Source organism: Acartia tonsa, chromosome 1 (assembly GCF_053477335.1).
Source record: "Acartia tonsa isolate MP-2025a chromosome 1, ASM5347733v1, whole genome shotgun sequence".
Lineage (NCBI taxonomy): Eukaryota > Metazoa > Arthropoda > Copepoda > Calanoida > Acartiidae > Acartia > Acartia tonsa.
In genome coordinates, this window is record NC_137260.1 from 25,571,708 (window position 1) to 25,594,005 (window position 22,298).

The window sequence follows — 22,298 nt, forward strand, 5'->3', positions numbered from 1 at the left end:
TCTCAATGATGTTATAAGTAAGTAGAACTCTTATTTCCTCACTTGTAGTAGTCACTTTACTCTCAATGATGTTATAAGTAAGTAGAACTCTTATTTCCTCACTTGTAGTAATCACTCTACTCTCAATGATGTTATAAGTAAGTAGAACTCTTATTTCCCAACTTGTAGTAATCACTCTACTCTCAATGATGTTATAAGTAAGTAGAACTCTTATTTCCTAACTTGTAGTAATGACTCTACTCTCAATGATGTTATAAGTAAGTAGAACTCTTATTTCCTCACTTGTAGTAATCACTATACTCTCAATGATGTCATAGGTAGAACTCTTATTTCCTAGCTTAAAGTAATCACTCTACTCTCAATGATGTTATAAGTAAGTAGAACTCTTATTTCCTAACTTGTAGTAATCACTCTACTCTCAATGATGTTATAAGTAAGTAGAACTCTTATTTCCCAACTTGTAGTAATCACTCTACTCTTAATGATGTTATAAGTAAGTAGAACTCTTATTTCCTAACTTGTAGTAATCACTCTACTCTCAAAGATGTTATAAGTAAGTAGAACTCTTATTTCCTAACTTGTAGTAATCACTCTACTCTCAATGATGTTATAAGTAAGTAGAACTCGTATTTCCTCACTTGTAGTAATCACTCTACTCTCAATGATGTTATAAGTAAGTAGAACTCTTATTTCCCAACTTGTAGTAATCACTCTACTCTCAAAGATGTTATAAGTAAGTAGAACTCTTATTTCCTAACTTGTAGTAATCACTCTACTATCAATGATGTTATAAGTAAGTAGAACTCGTATTTCCTCACTTGTAGTAATCACTCTACTCTCAATGATGTTATAAGTAAGTAGAACTCTTATTTCCTAACTTGTAGTAATCACTCTACTCTCAATGATGTTATAAGTAAGTAGAACTCGTATTTCCTCACTTGTAGTAATCACTCTACTCTCAATGATGTTATAAGTAAGTAGAACTCTTATTTCCCAACTTGTAGTAATCACTCTACTCTCAATGATGTTATAAGTAAGTAGAACTCTTATTTCCTCACTTGTAGTAGTCACTTTACTCTCAATGATGTTATAAGTAAGTAGAACTCTTATTTCCCAACTTGTAGTAATCACTCTACTCTCAATGATGTTATAAGTAAGTAGAACTCTTATTTCCTAACTTGTAGTAATCACTCTACTATCAATGATGTTATAAGTAAGTAGAACTCTTATTTCCTCACTTGTAGTAATCACTCTACTCTCAATGATGTTATAAGTAAGTAGAACTCTTATTTCCACACTTGTAGTAATCACTCTACTCTCAATGATGTTATAAGTAAGTAGAACTCTTATTTCCTCACTTGTAGTAGTCACTTTACTCTCAATGATGTTATAAGTAAGTAGAACTCTTATTTCCTCACTTGTAGTAATCACTCTACTCTCAATGATGTTATAAGTAAGTAGAACTCTTATTTCCCAACTTGTAGTAATCACTCTACTCTCAATGATGTTATAAGTAAGTAGAACTCTTATTTCCTAACTTGTAGTAATGACTCTACTCTCAATGATGTTATAAGTAAGTAGAACTCTTATTTCCTCACTTGTAGTAATCACTATACTCTCAATGATGTCATAGGTAGAACTCTTATTTCCTAGCTTAAAGTAATCACTCTACTCTCAATGATGTTATAAGTAAGTAGAACTCTTATTTCCTAACTTGTAGTAATCACTCTACTCTCAATGATGTTATAAGTAAGTAGAACTCTTATTTCCCAACTTGTAGTAATCACTCTACTCTTAATGATGTTATAAGTAAGTAGAACTCTTATTTCCTAACTTGTAGTAATCACTCTACTCTCAATGATGTTATAAGTAAGTAGAACTCTTATTTCCCAACTTGTAGTAATCACTCTACTCTCAATGATGTTATAAGTAAGTAGAACTTTAAAAATTATATCTCTTATTTCAAAAAAGAAAAAAATGGATATAACATACCCATGACCCATAAAAAAGCTTCTTTGAAACGAAAAACTGAGTCGGCTTAGTGCTAAAAAATATGTTATAAAGAGGGTTTGAATTTTCTTTTTCTTGTCTAAATTTATTCCTCTCTCCTGCAATTAATGCATTAATAACCAAATAAACATTTAATTTTCCTTATTAAATGCAAATATTTTAAACTATGCAATTTATGTAGAAAATTAGCCATGAATAAATTTGCAAATTCTCATTGAAAATATTGAATAATATTGTGTAAACAAAGGAAAACAAACATAGAAGATATTTTAACTAAAGGAGAAACATAAATTTTACACATTCTGGTTCAAATATTCACATGATGTATCAAACAAAATTATACCATATTCAAAAATACCCCAAAACAAAAAATGTATCATACACAAAGTAGAATGATGTATTTTTGACTCTTCTTTTTTCCCTTTTATAAGTCCGACTGCTCTTTAAAATCTCGGTAACCGCCAAACACAATTGGTTTAATGCTTTAGATAGTATACCTACTATTCAAGAGTCATACCATGGTCTTTTAACCTACATAAGTTACCCCCCCCCCCCCCCAAAAAAAAAGGACTGTTTTTAATGATGACAACAGTCTTATGCTGTTAAAATAACTGCAAAGGCTTGGCATAAAACTATAAGTCATATATCATTATGGCTAACCTAGCCAAGTAGTTTTAACTGTTCAGGATAAAAAACATGTATGGGGTTTAAATTTAGGGACAGATAAAGCAGTACAGAAATTAAAATATGTAAATATTCTTACAATATATATAATGCTAAAATTATGCACAGAATTGCAAATATTTCTCCAGACATTGTTCATACAACAAAATAGGTAAAGATGCCTATTAAGTTAGTTAACCTATATTGCCCAATGAAATTAATAATAAGAGCAATAATATTAAAAATTGTGTATTTATAAATTGTATCTAAACAAACTTTATTTATCTATTAAATGCAATTTTTGTGCCTTGAACAACCTTAGATTCTATATTGGATGTTTGTCAGTCTTTTGTCCTGTCCAATAAGATCTTTCAATTTGTTATTTTTTGCAATATTCTGAAAGTTAATTGGTCCAGGTCAGGTTTTAGGCTATTGGAAGTTGACCTTCCTTCACTTGAAATAAGAAAATAAAAGATGGATATATAACAAGCTCATTTTAAAATTAGAACCTTATTTTTAAAGAATTTATCGAGATCAAAACATTACATAACATACGTCTACTGCTTTGATAATATGCTTATGATTTCTTAGAATCAAACGTTGTTCTAAATTCAATGTTCCTTTAATTTAAAAAAAAAATATTTTCCCTATTTGTATATTTATATCTGTCCTAATCACACGTTAAGATACTATTAACCAAAATGTATATGTTTAAAAAAAAACTAAACCAACGTATGTATATTTTATATGATATATGGTTGCTACGCCCATGATAATCTAGCTAATATTCGTGTGAAATGTAACACTTAATCAATGAGATAATCTTGTGTAATCCATATTATAGATTAGTTTATTATTCTCTGGAAAAAAATGGATACGAAAAATCAAAACAGTAAACATGCATTCAAGTGAAGTTCATCATTCAGTAGAACAAACGAATTTTGACGTTTATAGAGCGAATTCACTTTTAATATCGATCAGGCAGATGTATAAATTAAATTTTATTATGACGCATAATTGCTTTAAAATTATGGAGATTTAATGTTATGTCTTATCATTAAAGGAATCATCATTTCAAACATAAATATATTTAATTATCATTTTATCTCTGTTTTATTTATATCGATGACGCTGTGTAAACAACCGTCTAATAATAAATTAATTATTCTTATATTGTTTGTTATATAATATACATGAAACTGACCCAATTAATATGTAATATTAGGCAAACAAGAACAATCATTTATGTTAAGCAGGGAAAAATTTAAATAAATCAATTGTAACATGTTTTACCTTATAATTTTTTTTCTTAATTCGAATAAAACCAGCGTATACCAACAATGAAATTAATTCGGAAAAAGTCACGAAATTTATACGTATTTTTCTGCTGTCGTTGGGGGGCAACACATCGCCAAATTGACGGCCTCTCCATTTGCCCCACAAATATGATTTTAGATTTATTTCGATGGTTGGTTATACCTTATTCCTGCTATAAAACAAACTTAGAATGCTTTTTAGTAGCAGGAATACTCTTAAATTCACTTTGTTTGTCATTTCGTAATGCTATCGGAAAAATGAGATTTACTCAGCTGCTATCAAAGCATGTAACATCCATGACGGTCCTACTGCTGTTGAACAGATATTTGGCCGCTTTTATCTTTTCTATAGGATTTTTGGGCTCTGAGATGAAAGGACTAAAAGCTTTTTTTCTTCTTAAAATTTTGATTTCTCGGCTGCTGTTTAAGATTGATTGCTGTTTTATTTGTGAAGATTCCAATTAACAAAGAGCATTCTGTATTCAATTTGTTAGATGTTTTAAAAAACTGTTTTACTTTCAGATCACATAAACCACATACGAAAGATAGCTGGTATTGACTGTGTGGGTATCGGATCCAGCTACGATGGAATTAGCGCGTAAGTATCATTTCAAATTTTACAACAACAAAAAAACAAGAATCTTATGGGAAAAAAAATACAATGGATGACATCATTATGTACAATAAGATATATAAGTTTTCAGGAATTTTAAAGTTAGGGGGAGATTTGAAATCTGCATCAAATTTTGAGGATTTTTTATAAAATTCGTTTTTTCTATAATTCTTTATCTAAAAGCGGAAATGCAATTTAAGTTAATTAATTTTGGCATCTGTGATTGGTGGATTTAAAAAATCTGCGCTCTGATTGGATGGCGTACATCATTCAACCAATTAGAGCGCAGGTAGTTTAAAATCCACCTATCCTATTGGTCAAAATTAATTAACTTAAAATGCATTTCCGCTTTTAGATAAAGAATTATACAAAAAACGAATTTTATAAAAATCCTTAAAATTTGATGCAGATTTCAAATCTCCCCCTAACATTAAAATTCCGGAAAACTTATATATCTTAATGTACAACCCAAATCATGTTTACTATAGAAACCCCATTTGTAGATTAAAATTATTTTATTAAATGTTTGGACAACTTTTCAAAGTTTTTAGCCATCGAATAAAACTTTGGGGACCAGTCTAATAAATAGTGCACAAATGCTCATTTTCCCTCTGTTAATTGTAGCTGATTCATAGCTGATCTTTTTCGATACTTATGGATGTTATCATCCTTGTTCATTTATTTCTCTTTTGACTTAAACCACTGCAAAAAAACTATTATGTCCTTTTCTTCACTTTGAAAAAAATCTCTGGGATTAATTAAACCCATTTTCTTATAGAAATATTTTATTGTTTTAAAGCTGAACCTAAAAAGTAAAATCAAGTTAACAAATGTAAAGATTTATAAACAGTTTTACTTTTTTTACTACGCAAGAATATGTTATAATATGTTATCCCAAGGATGGTATGTCAATTTTATATCAATTACATACAATATGTATCTCTAGTATCACATGGGTGTATGGAAATAGAAAGGAGTAAGAATCATTCCACAAATTAGAACTGCTTATTTGGTAGAACAATAAGAGAAATATGTCATGACGTTAGTTTTTTTTTACTTTTTATGAAAAATATCAAAATTTTGAAAGCAAATATTAAAATTTTGAAAGCATATAACTACTAACCCTTCGCTACAGTGTCCAAGGGGATATCCTGTACCCAATATAACTCAACATAGTTTGATCTAAAGTAAACAAAAATAAAGGGATCAGAGTTTTCTGTGCTTGACTAGGTAATTTGAGGGAAACCATTCAATAGTCTTCATGTCTATTTAAGAGCTTTCTGATATCGAAAAGTTATCTTTCCTATAAGAAGAGAAAAAAATCAAAAATACACAAAAACATCTTTCCATATATCGCTGATATTGTTGTATAGGAAATCTGATTATTTTCCCTCTTTCCTTCAGAATAAAAAGGATAAATTAATTTATGGAAGATTTTTAATTTATCAGGGAAAGAAAGTAATTTTATTATGTAATCTACATGTTTGTTTATTGCGTCTTTTTTTCTGTCTTATATTTTCTTTTTTTTGTTTACTAATGTTTAAAAATACAACGTAATTAACATCAATTATAGGGCATTTACTGTCAATTTTTTTATAAAGTACACCGAAAAGATTTTATAAACTCAATTAAAAAAAACAGCTTGTTTTATGTGGACGAACTTTTTAGTAACGATTTGAGAGTTGCTGATATTTCTAAATCGTACCTTGCTGTAATAGGAATCGCCATATTTAGCTTGGAAACGATATGAAAATTATTAAATGCCCAAATTAACAGAAGAGCTTTCCGTTACGTAAGGATGGAAGTACGGACTGACCAAATTATAGAAAAGCTTCGCTATAAGATTTTAAAAAATATTTTACCTAACGCTCTAAATCAACGTAATTTTTTTTTCAGGGTGCCCAAGGGGTTGGAGGATGTGTCAACGTACCCTGCCCTGTTCACAGCACTGCTGGCCACAGAAACGTGGAGCACGGAGGACCTCAAGAAGCTGGCGGGTCTCAACTTCCTCCGGGTTCTCAAACAAGTTGAAGAGGCAAGTATAATATTTTTTTTTCATAAGAGTCAGATTTTCAGTGATTTTGATCGATTTGAATATTGGCAGTTTGCGTATATTTTTTGTATTTTTTAAACATACCCCTTTCTTAACCATCTCATAGGAAAATATTTATATAAACCAAGACTTTCCATTCACATTCTGAAATTTAATTTCACATAAATATAACAAGTTCAGAATCGAATTGAATCACTTAATTTCAGTTTAAATAACGCAGTTGTAATTACTACTAGATTATAAGAAAGCATAAGATTAAAATAATAAAAAAGAAATACTTAAATTGCCCTCTTTGAAATCAATATATTTGCAAATCAATTAGAAAATACAAAATTCTATTAGTAATTACAACAGTGCACATAAAGTTTCCTTACGTGATAATTTTTAATAAGGATAAAAAAAAGATTTTTGGAAACTTCCAAAGATACAACAATGGTACTTTTCCTTAAAGCGTTTAGCGAGCACAGAAATCTTCCGACCTCCTTTTTCTTTGTACTAAACCCCTGGGAAGGACCTTAAAACAGCGGGGGTTTTATTTGCGGTATTATCACAATAAAACCTAACCTGACCTAAAGTAAAACACAACATAGGAAAGCTACCCTTCTCCACCCTTTTTTTTATTTTTCCAAATAAATGGGGCAGGGGTACTCGACTAAGTATTTAAGGAAAACCGCCATAAGAATTAAATGCTTTAATAAAGAATTGATAATTTTTATAACTTTTTTATTCAATTCTTTATAAAAGTAATTGATTCTCATCAAAGCTAAACTCTATAAAATTACTTATTCCGTTTGATTGTGCTTTTGTTAAACAGAAAGAGCTAAATTGTTAGAAAATGTCTTGCTCTTGTGAAAAAGAAATACAACACAACGTTAAAAATCTACGCTATTATGAACGCAGTCCTTTTGTGTTTCGTGAACTCGTCTCGTGAACGTTTTGTGAAAATACAGTAATAACATAATAGAATTTATGTAAAAATGACTGCTCCGCTTTCAAGTATCGTTTCGTGAAACATAATAATGTAATGATAAAAATTTGATAACTAATGTTAAAAAAACATTAAAAATAAATAAGATCTCCCCATCCCCTTTAGGCAACCTTTTTTTTCACTTTTGTTTTACTTTTATATTTTCAATTAAAAGTTAATTTGTTATTTTTTTCTTATTGTTGAGTAGTCATAGAATGTTATCAAATTTTAATAAATCAAAGTGTACCTTGATGTTTGTTAAGAGTATCATTTATTTATTTTACCTTGTTTTATTTTAAAAAGCAAGAAGCCTAATTTTAAGATAAAGTTTATATTAAATAGATTTCAAATTTCATTTTGGTACACCTTGATCAGTTTAGTTAAAACAGTTTTATTTGATGTGCATGGCTTATTGATTTTATTTCAACCATTTATTTAACCACTACTTAGATGATTTTTGAAAGTAAAAGACTAAGCTAGAATTTAAAATTGAGATTTAATTGAAAGACCAAACGACTTTAAAAACAGTCAATTAAAAATTTATGTTTGTTGTTACGAATTTTCCTTTTGAGACTTTCACAGCTGAAGACTTTTGAAGATTTTGAAGCTTTTAAGTAGGAAATAGTTTTTCTTTGATTTTATTATAAACTATAAATCTGAAAAAAAATATCATTTCCAAAGTTTTTACACGCAAAAAGAAAGAAAAATTATGAATTATTATTTTGAATTGTAATAGCCCACAAAAAAAGTGTCTAAAGTATACAATGAAATATTATAATTTGAAATAGTTCTAAAAAGCCATTTTGTTATATAACTATAATATATTATTAGACTTCTGTAGGTGAAATTCTTTTGTTTTTTTTATGAAAATAACCAAATTTAGAAACCTTTTTCCTTGCATACACTGAGGCGAGAGAATATAGTTTCACAAATAGGATCAATTTAAACCTCATTTGTTACTCGAATAGCTTGTAGCGAGTAAAATATATTTCACTTCATTCACATGAAAACAGATTTTCCAACAAATAGAAATAACATTTTGCCAGACTGTTTACTAGGGTTTCATTTGAAGCATAAGTGTTTGTTTGGTTGATTTGCAAACTGTTTGAATAATATTTAAACATGAATGACAACATCTATAAAAGCGAATCTCTCAAACCAGATGGTGAACAAAATAAATGTTTATGGTCCTCTAATTTTAGGACTTGATCAATTATATGATATTATACATTGTTGTCCTAGGAATTATTGTTTGAAATCAAATGAATTATATGCTACAAAAAAAATTTTGTCAAAAAAGTAAAAAAGACATAATGTTTTAAATGGTTGTAAAGACTTTCTGGTAACAATTATATAGTTGTAACGCTTTCTAAATCGTACCTAACTGTTAGAGAAATCATTTCTCCTGCAGTAAAAAAAAACAGATCCTTTTAAACATAGCATTATTTTCTTTCTTAATAACTGAAAGATAACTATTAAACTATTTCTAACTATGTTTTATCTCAAGAGATTTGTTTCAGCGAAAAGTCGTGGGGTAAAAAAATTCGAAGATACAATATATAAGCATTTATGTCTTTTATCATTTCTATTTTATTTCTAATATATATTTCAATATTTTTTTGTTTTGAAATCTAATGATTTTTAATATATTTTTATAAAACACAACATTTCATCGCTCCTTAAAAATGTTAATGTATCTAAAGTTTAGATTGAATATGTAGGATAAAATGCGCGGATGCAAAAATTTTAAACGAGTAATAAAGGGATAAGTAAATTCATGTTCATTTGGAAAAAAATATTTGTTTTCTCTAATTGTTATAATGTAGCAAATATAACATATTATAATATAGATAACAATAGGCTAGCAAAAAAAAACATAAAAAACATACATTATTTGTAAGATGATTTAGTCAAAGCCAAACAGACAGACATCTTTCTACTTGCTTCGGTTAGGAGGCCTTACATATTTTTTCACAAAGTTATTCAATTGCTAAAAGTTATTTAATAACTAGATCAATTTTTTTAAATAGTTGCAATTTATGAGTTCTGATTGCCTTTTTTAGTTTCCAAATTTTCTCTTATTCCTGAATTAAACTCATTGTCTTTCTCAATCAGGGTTGGAATTTTTAATCATTGCCTAGATGCACTTGCACTCAATAAATACCTTTCGCACAGGCTTGTAGTAAACTAACACATTGCAGGCTTTTAGTAATTTAAGATAATAATTATTTATTTTACAGTCATTCAATGAATCAATTTAGCTTAATATTTGGGCTTTTAAATAGCTTTTAGTGAAATTGACATTGCTTGAAATTAGACTTTATTATGGGGTACAGATGTTTTGCAATGTTTTTGTTAATTTTTGGCAAATATATATATATTGTAAATTCTGTGCCACACTTCACTCACATTGTACCAAGATGTTATTTTTATATCTTCTATAACAAATATATTTTGTGTGAACGCAAGCAAATTATTATGGGATACATGAAAAGTAAATTATGAAAAAAAGTAATGTTTAAATATTTTTTCTTCAAGAAGAATAAAAATAATATTTATCAAGAAAATTTTTTTTAAATATTAGTTTGGAAAATAATTAATTGTTATTAATTTGCTCCTGAAATTAGCTTAAAATCTGCCTCTAATAAAAAGCAAAGACCAATTCTTCAAGCTTTGTTTAAAAATTAATTATTTTACTACTTGGTTGAATTGCGCAATTTTTTCTAACGATTTAATATTGTATATTGTATTTAAACTAACTTTAAAACTTTTTTTACATTCCTTACGTCCTGAAACTCTTTGAAAACATGAAAAATATTTTGTAGTCCGGAATTGTTAGTTGTTGACAAAGTCAGCAATCTGTAAATATAAAATATAAAGAGTTTTTCCTAGAGTTCATTTTTTTCATTAAATCACATAAGATATTAGTTCATAGTAGGGATGAAATGCTTCTGTTATATCTTACAAATAAAATGTCTTTAGGAAGAGCTAAAAGCTTAAGTGATGGAACAGAAGTTAGCAATAATTTTTGAATTGTCTGTAAGATCAACTTTGGGATTGATGGGATGGAGTGAGGCTTGTACAGATTGATAAACTTTGCACTGTCCAAACAAACTCTTTAGAGCATTTTATTTAGGAAGAGACATTTAGCTGACTTAGACACTTCTTTCATTTAAAGACAAAAAATGCTTAGACAGATATCAAAATCCTTATAATTTTTAGGTATTAACAATTCTTTTGATTTAGATTTATTTTACGAAATTGCATTGCACTGAATTTAAGTGTTCTAGCTATAGAACTAGAAACAGTGACAGAATTTCGGAGTTTTGAAGTATGTGATCTTACTGAATACCTATTGCTTTAATTCTTTTTATTATAAAGTCATGCTAAGTCACAAAACCTGCGTACCTCGTGTGGTAAGGCTGTTATTCATGTTGCTGAAATGTCAAACAGCAAACAACATACAACCTTTTTTGAGGAGCTCGATTATGCTTAGTTTTTTTTTTTATTAGAACATTCCCCCTACTTTTACTTGTATTATCTGTGTCAATTTGTAACAAGAGAAAAATTCCTTAAATGAATAATGACTATCAATTATTTAAATAATATTATTAAGATTGATAAATCTGAATATATCTCCTTATCTCTGAAAGGAATGTAGTAGAGCTGTAGTAAATCCCTTGAAATATGATCTCGAAATCTACATTCATGATGGAACTTCTAGACTAGGGCTTTGTCCAGGGATACTGGGATAGGAAAATTATCAAAAAATGTAAAAATTAACAGCAAGGTTTGCTAAATTATTATTTCTTTCCGTGTACTATTGAAATTTGCTAATATTATAAATTGGCGTAAGCCAAGACTGAGCCTCAAATTTAAACGCATTTGGAGGCTTTGAAATTTTTTTAGAAAAGGGGTTGGCATACTTGGTTTAGGTTAGATTTTGAAATTGTAAAAGGTTAATTTTCCTAAGGCTTGGTGCAATTTAAAATTTATAATTCCTTGCAAAATCTATATATTCCTGGATTCATAAGTATGTTTGAAGTATTTTTAATGTTTACTTTAATAGAATATTTAAGTGTAAAACATCCTAAAAACATCACAGAGCCATTATATGTTTCTAAGTAAATTAGAATATAAAGCAGTTTTTGAGATATGTTGCTTTAGACAAACATTTTTGTAACTCTTGGCCCCACCCCTTTCCTCGATTTGCCTTTTATTTTATATTTTCATGTTAAACTTGCTTATTTCTATCACACTGAAATCAAAGCTGTGTAAGAAAATGAAGAAAATTTTGCAAAAGACTTTGCAATCATTTGCTCTATCATCTGTAAAACTTATTGTAATCTTCTCATTCAATAAACTATAAACACACACACACACACAGACATACCATTACACACACACACACAATCCGAAGTACAAGGACAGAAAGAAAAGCAGACAAATCAAGGTTAAAATGGCCAAAATTTTATCCCTTTAGAAATTAAGATAACATTGGTGATTTTTAATATGAACTTAATTTATTCAAAGCTTTAGCTATGAATGGATTAAACACCTAAGAAGTCTTAAAATAAAGATATTGAGCTTCTTACCTACATATTTTTTCTTTACCATAGAAAAAAATTATTTTACTATGAGAAAGACTTAACTACATAACTTTTGTGTCACTTTTGAGGAAGAAGATTCCTATATGACGTCATATAAAGGGAAAACAAAAAGGGAAGGGGGGAAGAAAATATCTTCAAAAGAGATGGGAGAAAAGGGAATCGTCTTCCTCAAAAGTGACACAAAAGTTATGTAGTTTAGTCTTTCTCTTTTACTATATATTTAAGTTTAAAGCTTTAACAGAAACTTTTATTTTTGATTTTTGGTGTTAAATTCTTTTCTCTCATACAAGACAAAATTCTAATATAATTTACTTAATCCTTTTTCAATGAAGACATTTACTCAGATATATAAATGAAAACATTACTAGATAATGAAAAATCATTGGCCCAGAAAATATTTTGTTCAAATTTGTGAAATACAAAGAAAATAACAATTTATGGCAGTTTGACTTAAGCACAGTGTTTGACACAAAATAAAGGTTGATATGTCATTGAGGGACTTAAAAATTATTTGCCACCTATTCTTATGTGTAAACGACACTATCTTTGGTGGCTTGTCTTATTGGATGAATTAATGAATTGCAGTTTTTACAGTCATTTAACGCTTACAATACTTTTAAAAACACTTTTAAATAATATACAAGATTATTTTTAAAGCATGTTAAAATAATATTTATGCATGAACTAGGTTTTACTTTGATAAAATAATAAATCCTGGTTATAGTTGTTGTATGTTAAGTGTTTAATTCAGAAATAAAGTTTGATTTCAATGTTTATAAAAGACAAAATGTACTTTGCCATTTAGATCTTTAATTTAAAAGTTTAAGTGTTCTACGAATTATTATTGTTAATCCCGAAAATTTCTATGAAAAAGAAACGCTTCTTATTTAAATTATATATTTAACTAATTTAATCCCGGGTCTAGTTTTTGTAATTTTAAACAAGGTTTTTTTGTAACAAAAATTTCAAGTATTCAAATTAAAATTTTTAACTTGTACAAATTTACAAAAACTAGATTTTAATGTTTTGAGTAAAGTTCTTCCTTCGTATACTTGACAATGGAGGTTAAAAGAAGTATAAAGCTTAAAATGGAAACTTATAAAGATAAAATATAAAAAAAATTAATAATAGATATAAGCTTTTATTACTTTTGTTCAAAAGATAATTATCTTAGCAATCATAAATTTCATATAAAACTATATTATCTTTCAAAATGATAACATGATTCATAAAAATTGCTGAAATAAATATCATTTTCAGAACTTTACTAAATCTATATTATCATTCAATACTGAGCAATTTTTTAATCTTTTTAAAAAACAAATTATATCTAATCCTTAGTATTGATTGATAATTGAATTTGCATGCATTTTTCATCTATCTTTCACCTTTCTGTTGCGTAGGAACCCCTAGGTCGTTAATTTTCGTCTACTAACTCCCCAGGTGGCCGCAGGTCTCCAATGAGTACAAGCTGCCCCCGAGCCAGGAGAGAGTGCCCACGGAGGATATCAAGGACAACCTGAACTGCAAGACCGTCCTCTAGAACAAGATGACCATGATGGCAGCCTTCATTGCCACCACCAGCTCATTTTCACTGCCGCATTTTTCCTCCGTTTATTTTTTTTCGCCAAAAATATTGGTGCATTTTTTAAAAATTGTTTAAACAGTTGGATAAATTGGGTTGCCGCTAATCGGGGGCACTTTAAAGTATCAAAATATTTAAAAAGTGACTTCTAGTAATAATAAATAAAGTGAATTAGAAACAAGAATAAAATTATCCAGTAATTGTGATCTCTATAATAATTAATAATAATAGAGCTGTTATAAATAAAATAAAGAAAAGACATGTAAAAAAATACATTTAGTAGCAATTCTATCTGTGATCAAAATTAGATTTTCATTACTCAAGAATAGAATACTAATAATAATAATACAGAAGTGTGACCCACAACAATGTACTTCACATTTAGATCTACACAATCCAAAATAAAACAATTATTCTTAAATATTTAGAAGAAAAAATAATGAAGCTAAAGCGCAAATACCTATGAAAACTAGCCACAAAATATTAGTACCGGCTAGTAAATAATAGTCAATAGTCAATTGTGATTTAACTATTTAGTTTTCTGCACAAGAATTAGCAAATTTTGATTGGTTGTGCCATGATAACTCATTCTGTTCAGTCCCAAATATATAAAAAGTTAAGTGTTTATTTTTTTAGGATTGTTGTTATAAATTAAATAAGGTTTATTATATAATAATTAGGATCAGCAAATCTTGCCAAAGAAGGAACTTTAAACACGATTTAACTTTTGTAGGTTATATTTTATCATTTTATTTTTAATATGTTTCTAAAACTAAATATGCAATATTGAAACAAATTAAATTCCATTTTGTAATTTTAACCTTGTTTATTTTTTAGTAATAGGGTCCTTAGAATTAAATTTAAGTTTTTGAAATTGAATCTTTTTCAAAATAATCTGTAGAATTTTATTTCAAAGCAAATTTGTTTTTTTTCGAATAAGAATTATTTTGAATGTTATGCTACAATACACATTTAGTTATATTAGTTTATTATTTTAAAAAGAATTTGAATTGTTAAGTTTTCAAAATTTGAAATGAAAAAGAAATATTGTTTGTTTTGAGTTAAAATATTTCTATTTTTACCCCCAAATTTGATTCCTTAGTTTTGTGTCTACAATTTCAAAATTAAAATCTTGTTTTCTTTCAATCACTAAAAGTTCCACGCCAGTCTATGATGTGATGATTATTATTAAATTATTATTATTATTATAAAAACGTTATGAGATAAAAATTCTATTTGTTAGATATTATTATTGTTAGATGTTTGATTTTAAAAAGGGAAGAGATATTCTATCTAAATAAGAAAATATTAGGATTATATCATAGTTTATTAACTTTCAAAATTATCTTTGATTGTTTAGTTTTACTTACCAATGGAGTATATATAGATATTGTTTAAAAACTTTTCATTAGGTCTTTATTATTATAAAAAATATTCTAGTAATAATTTAATTAGGTTATAAAATTATCAATCTTTTCGAGAAGAATAAGGAATCCTCAAACAAATACAAAGAATCAAAATAGGGTTAAAATAAGCTTTTTTAATTATTTAAATAAAGTTACAAATACTTAAAATTAAATTGTTATTTAAACGATTGTTTTTGGAATCTTTATTCAAATCCTTATTGTTATTTAGAAAAAAATATGGCTTGGGCTTTATGTTTATTTTTCACGAATAAAAGTATGTAAAATTAAATCATTGATTTAGTTCAATCTTAATAAAAATTGAAAAATACGTTGAAATGAAATGCAAGAAAGGTAACTTAAGAAACTAGTTTTTTTTGGCAATTTATCATTGTTATTCGTAACCTTTTAAAAAGAGTAAAATAAGTCTCGAACTGTAGTAAAAATCAAAGAAAAAGACAATTCTTATATAAAGGCTTCGCTATACAATATACAGACTTTTTCCAATTGCATAATCAAACATTCAATTATTATCCCTTTTTTAAAATGATATTTTTTAGCATTTTACTATGAGGGTTTGTTTTAAAGAATCCACCTGAAGTTTATTTAAAAGATACAATCTTAATGGTGTAATATTTTCTCAGTGTGTGTGTATTTGTGTGTGTGTGTTTAGCTGTGGGTTTGACCTAGTTAAGAAACTTTAGAACACAAAAAAAAACTTATTTTACTCTTTTTATAATCGTGAAGAAGATGGATTATTTACAGATTCAACTAAATCTTTTTAGCTTTGACAATGTTATTATTTTATGAATTATAAACATTAGGATTTTATGATATAAATTGTATGAAATTGTATTTTTGTCCAAATTTTTTGAAGCATAAAAATAATTACGATGCCAAATATTAAAACTTTTTTGACATTTAACATTTATCTTTTTTAAATTAAGAAATACAGACAGATATTAAATTATTTAATACCTATATTTGAGACAACTTTTATTTAATGAAATCTTCCAATTTTTAACATGTATAAAACGGCCTGCTTTATTGCATCATGATCCATGACAGATCTATGTAGGAAATAAACGTCTATAATCAAGCTCGAGTCTTCCAAGCATATAGTGTTAAAAACTCATAGTGCTTCAATAATCCCTATTAAACTCTCACTGACCAGAACGTTAATACCCATTATTCTACTTTTTGCATCATAAATTCAGTTTTTTTAATTCATGTTGCTATTCAAATAACATTAAAGTATTTGATTTCTATTCTTAAAGCAGAAAACTTAAAGTTTAAAAATAGTATATCTTAGAAAACTTAGTTTTAAAATGAATTGATTCGTGCGACACTCCCGTAAATGTGTTCAGATATTGAACTAAATGTTTTAACCCCTTCAGGACGAAAATTTGAAATGAAAAATATTAGGATTTTAATCTTTGATAAATGATTTTAAAAAAGGAAGCAAAACGTTAAATCGTGTATTTTTAAATCGTGAAAATATAAACTAATTACTGAATACTCAGTTAAACAAATATTCTAACGTAAGACATTAAAAAGTCGTAGTAACGAGACAGAGAGAGGGGGGAGAGAAAGAGAACGGGGGGGGGGAGAGAGAGAGATAAGGAGAGAGAGGGGGTAGAGAGAGAAATATAACGAGGGGGGGGGGGTGGAAGAGAGAAAGAGAGTGAAAGATTAACAAGGGTGACAAAATCCGTAAAGAACTACTAAATACTAAAGAACATTAAGAAATATAGAGTAACTGCACTTAAAAGAGAAAATATTTATATTGCAGCAAAAATTTGAGTAAATATGTCATTTAATACCTTAAATACAAGTTATTTTATTTGGACATACTAACGTCATGGTGATGGGGAAACTATGTAAAGCAATGGTAAAAATTTACTTTGACTTCATTGCAGGACAGTTTCATGAATTTTATTGTCAAGTTTTAATTCAATAGAACAATTCTAATATGCCTAAATTAACAATCAGAACTTTCTTTTAGGGACGTACAAATGGACAGAACAACTGTAGAAATAGATCATTAACATTATACAACCCTTCTACCCCATTTCCTTCCCTCTTACTGGATGAACGAACTGACCAATAAATGAGGTCCACACTGACAAGCTATGTAGGGAATATTTACACAATTTTTCAGGCATTGAATTGAAAATTGAAGAGAGAAAATTACATTTCCCCCTAATCCTAGCCATCAGACGAACGGACGGACATTTTGAATTATAAATAAGCTTCGCTACTAAATAACAGCGGAATTTGCAAATGTTCCATTATAATCTTGATTAAAAATTTAAGCCATTTAATTTTGATAGCAGCTGAGAAAATAAATATTTTAGCTATTAAAATATGATGTCTCCAAAAGTCTAATGGACCATATGAATTTAGAGGAAGAAGGATAGTTTCAATACCAAAATTTCTTTTACTCAGGGAAGGAGGGAACATTTGACTGTAAATTACACTGTTAACCAAAGTTTAGTAACCACGTTGACTAAAAAAACTTAATCAGTTCTATACATATTAGAAGTGTCCAAACTTAAATCAACAGAAGGCTTACCTTTGTTTATCATCATTTGGGATGTAAAATAAATGTAGAACATTATTTCCTAAGATCCCTAAGTTTAAAAATCATCAACAATGATGATAATATCCATAAGTAGCAAAATTCCTAATAGTAAAAGTAAAATCACAAAAGTTAAAAGTTAAAAGAAGAAAACGCGGTATAAGCGACAGACAGACGAACGATGATCAGTGCAGTGGTCATACAAATCTTCACACAAATTAGTCTTTGATATCAGAAAATAAAATTATGTTTATGTGCAGTACTGATTGATCGAAGGATAGGCGGACAGAAGTACATTGGTCTAAAAAAAATTCAACCTTCTATATTAAATAGCAGAAGGGGAAATAAACATTTCCCTTACAGTAATCTTATTTATTTCGAAGCACTATAGACAGAATAACAGACTAAGTGAGGAATAAAATTATTTAACTTAATATTAATTGACTTTGCTACTAAAATTTAACAGGTAGATAAGAATGACAACATCCATAACCATAGAAGCTCTTGAATTTAAAAAAAATAAAAGGCAAAGCAAATGAAAGCAAAAAGGGTGCACAACAGACAGACATAGTAAGTACACAAAAAAATATCTTCGATAAAAGCTGGGAAATTATTTAAGAGCATTACCAATAGACCGACAGACAATATTATTCTTAGAGTAGACGTGCATTGGTCAGTAAACATAAAATAAGTCTTCTGTCTTAACCCTGAAAGATCGGGCCCTCTACAAATTCTTAAATGATCGGATTTTATACCTTAATAATTGCATTAGACTTCTACCTTTCCAGTAAGGATATTTAATATTCTTAAGAGCATTACAGACCAGCGAACAACGTGAGCTGTAGGCTAGTATTAAATATATATGACATGATTATTAAGCGCGATGTATAAATAATGTCCTTTTGATATTAAAAAATAAGCATCTGTATTTAATTGTATAGATGCCCCTCTTTCTGTTAATTAATACTGATTTAAAAAATAAAACTACTAGCATAATGAAAATAAAAAGATGTAAAATCAAGTATTTTTTCGTATCTATTAAAACAAATTTCAAATCTATATTCAAAAAAGTATTTAAAAACAAAAACTGCCAAATTTCAAAGTCAAGCACTAATCGCGCTTTTTGTTTGAATTAATGGAAATTTTAAGCAATCTTGTCAAAAAAATAATAGCAAACTAAACTGCCATATAAACTAATGAATGTTAATAGTGATAATAAAAATCATTTTTTCAAATATTTTTATTTTAACCGGCAGAGTAAAAAATACTTGATTTTGTTTCGCCTAGAAGAATAAAGAACCTAGCATAATCTTTACATTTGTTATAAATTGTTGAATAAATTTGTATCTATAATTCTTCTTTTTTTTAAATATTTTTTTTAGTGTAAAAGGACGAGGAATTAAACTTGTATTAGTTTAAAGAGACTGTGTTATTTACTGATGGTTTAAAGCTTATATATAATAAATGTGACATTGTGTCCAAAATAAGTTATTGAACTTATCCATAAGTGGATAAAGGATCGTCTACACCTCCCTTAAAATTAAAATTGCCTTACATTTTTTACCTCCTTCAAGAAATACACCCCCCCCCCCCCCCCTCTTAGCAGACTATATGTACGCCACTACTTTTGTTAGATAACTCTGTTCTGAAATTATATTGACATTAAAACAAGGAATTAAGAATAAAAATAGACAATTATTGTAGGTTTGATATCCGCAAAGCATCTGATTGATAAACAATGAACATTTTTAGTTTAGGTTTAATTGTGTATTGGGAGTATTAAAAAATATTTCTAGCGTACTATAGAGTTGTAACTATGTGCAATAAATGTATACAAAGTTCTTCCATACCTTAAGTTTATAAAGCTTCGATCCCATAAAAATGAAGGTACGTATAAAGTTTTGAATCCTACATCAATCTTCTGCATAGAACTGTGCAAATATCTGTAAATATATCTTTATCACATCAGTTAGGGGAACATAGAAGTTGAGAAAATTAAGGGTAAGTGCCGAACAACAATAATTAAAACATATAAACTGGAATAGCAAGAGCAATTCAAAAAGCTTATTTTATCAGAGAAAAATTATTGATAATTTGACAATATTTTCTGTTTTTTAACCTCTTGGTCTTTTAATTACTTGTTCGCCCGCCCTTCTTTAAAAAGAATATATTTTTTAAAATTGTCTTGTTTGTCCTGCTATAGCCACATTAAGAATGTTACCCTAACTGAAAATTGAAATGTTTTAATATTCATATTTGCCAGCAGGAGTCGGATCAATCTTGGAGACAATAGACTTAGAAACATCTAGACTAACTTTTATGTCATAATACAGAATTAGTTGTCATGTTTCACATGTCCTAATGAAAAAGTAACAGGATATATGTGTATATGTCTGTACCAAAGGATCTCACTTACCGCTGAACCAACATGGTTTTCTCTAGTATAGTAAGTCTATTATCCAAGCTAAATCCTTGAAGCACTTTGATAATATCTACATTATTATAAAGTATTTATCTTAGTACTCTAGTATAGTAAGTCTACTATCTAAGCTAAATTCTTGTAGCTCCATGATAATATCAACATTATTATAAAGTATTTATCTTAGTACTCTAGTATAGTAAGTCTATTATCTAAGCTAAATCCTTGTAGCTCTATGATAATATCTACATTATTATAAAGTATTTATCTTAGTACTCTAGTATAGTAAGTCTATTCTCCAAGCTAAAGCCTTCAAGCTCTCTGATAATATCTACATTATTATAAAGGATCAACCTTTCAATTTTCAGGCAATATCAATATAATATGCTCTTTGATTTTAGTTAAAAAAGTACTTCATACACAAAACGGTATTAAGATTTGAACGATCATGTTTCAAAAAAGTCCATACACTTTTAACATTCATCGGTCCAGTTGTTCAGAAACTTTAGCGGACTTTTATATCTACATACAGAGAGATAATTTGGTGTATGTAATTAATGTTTTTTTTTGTTTAAAAGACATTTACTCCTACAAGCAATATACCTTAACCCTTACAGATCGGGGGGGGGGGGTCATATTGACCCCCCCACCTCTATTTTTTCAATGTCATTTTTTTGTAGGTAAAATAGAGAGTTGTGACTTCATGACTTTTTAAGTTTAGTAATTATACGTCGGCAAGAGTTGATTTTATTAGGATATCTGGTCTGTGTCGGTCGTGGTGTCCGGTCAAAGTCGGTTGGGTAGCACCAAAATTAAAAAAAAATTCTAAATAAATCTTAATTTCTACATTATGACTTCGTATATAAAGTAGAAACCTAAAAATTTTTTGGTGAATGAGAAAAGTGGTGTTATGACCGGTTGACCGCACCCTGACCGACTTTATGACCGATTTTTGTCCGGCTTTTACTACAGACATATATCATGAATATCGTGGCTTCTATTACAGCTAGAGACCTATAAATTTTTTTGGTAAATCCTTAAGCAATAATTAACAGATAAAAATATTAATTGGCGCCGCCAACCGCCGTTTTACCGCCGTAACCGCCGAAAATGGCGGTTTCCGTTATTTGCCGTTTTTTGGCGATGATCAGAAAAAGTAATTTTTTTGTTATGAAAAATAAAAGTTCGTCCTAAAATTTGGTCATTCTAGCTGCAAAATTGGCCGCTCTACAGCTGTTTTAAAATTTAGCGGCTGGCCGCTAAAAAGCGGCTAAGGAGCGGCCTGATCGCTATGACTAGAAAAAGTAATTTTCTCTAAAAATACACATGAACCACCAGAAAAAAAATTTACGTCTTTATCTGTAACAGAAGCCGAGATAGAGGGGGGGGTCAATATGACTCCCCCCCCCCCCCCCCCCCGATCTATTAAGGTGGGAATAGGGGCCTGATCTGTAAGGGTTAAGTAATTAAGAATACCTAATTATCTTTATTTTGTAGCTGATAGTTGCGGTACCAAATTTTCCAGGGAGGAAGGGAACATTGGGCTGTTTATTCATTAGTCCCCAAGGTTTTACCATAAAGTTTTGTTTATGTTGGCTTCACAACTTTGGAGAATTGTTGAATTTTGATTGGTTGGTTCATTAGGTAAAGTGTCCAAACGTTTTATGTATCAATATAGGAGATGTACATAAATTTATCGGCAATTGTTTTATCCCTTTACATCCCTGAAATTTTCAGACATAGAATCTTATTCAACAAGGTGATTCTCACTTTTTATTCGTCTTTCACACGTAACAAAAAAGTGAAAAGAATTGTCAAAAAATTTCCGGACCTTGATGGATTTTACATTCTTCTTGGCAACACATTAAATTTTAGACGCGCAGCTACTATTTATTTCTTATTGTTGTTTGTTAATTTGTGGTTCTGAGTTGAGAAATGGAATAAATTATACTTTTATTTGCATCTTGATGTTAAAGAAATGTTAAAGATAAACATGGAAATGTTGGAGTTAGATAAACCATTTAGATTTTTTATGAAATCTATTTTTAAATCGATATTCAAGTTCTATTTTATATAAC

At 28.5% G+C, this 22,298-nt stretch overlaps 2 protein-coding genes across 4 annotated transcripts in view; both read left to right on the forward strand.

Annotated features, from left to right (window-relative positions):
- Nucleotides 1-15,093, forward strand: part of LOC145315860 (uncharacterized) — a 118,774-nt gene extending 103,681 nt beyond the window's left edge. For 2 of the 3 annotated variants that reach the window (XM_080155993.1, XM_080156000.1), the window contains exons 29-31: nucleotides 4,512-4,587; nucleotides 6,499-6,637; nucleotides 13,686-15,093. In XM_080155993.1, the coding sequence (XP_080012119.1) occupies nucleotides 4,512-4,587; nucleotides 6,499-6,637; nucleotides 13,686-13,775 (305 nt within the window). In that variant the 3' untranslated portion in view covers nucleotides 13,776-15,093. Of the gene's footprint in view, nucleotides 1-4,511; nucleotides 4,588-6,498; nucleotides 6,638-13,675 lie in introns of all 3 variants that reach the window. The other variant, XM_080156008.1, reaches the window with a different exon arrangement.
- The window catches only part of LOC145315890 (uncharacterized), a 262,202-nt gene that overhangs the window by 112,150 nt on the left and 127,754 nt on the right, over nucleotides 1-22,298 (forward strand). The window lies entirely within an intron of this gene.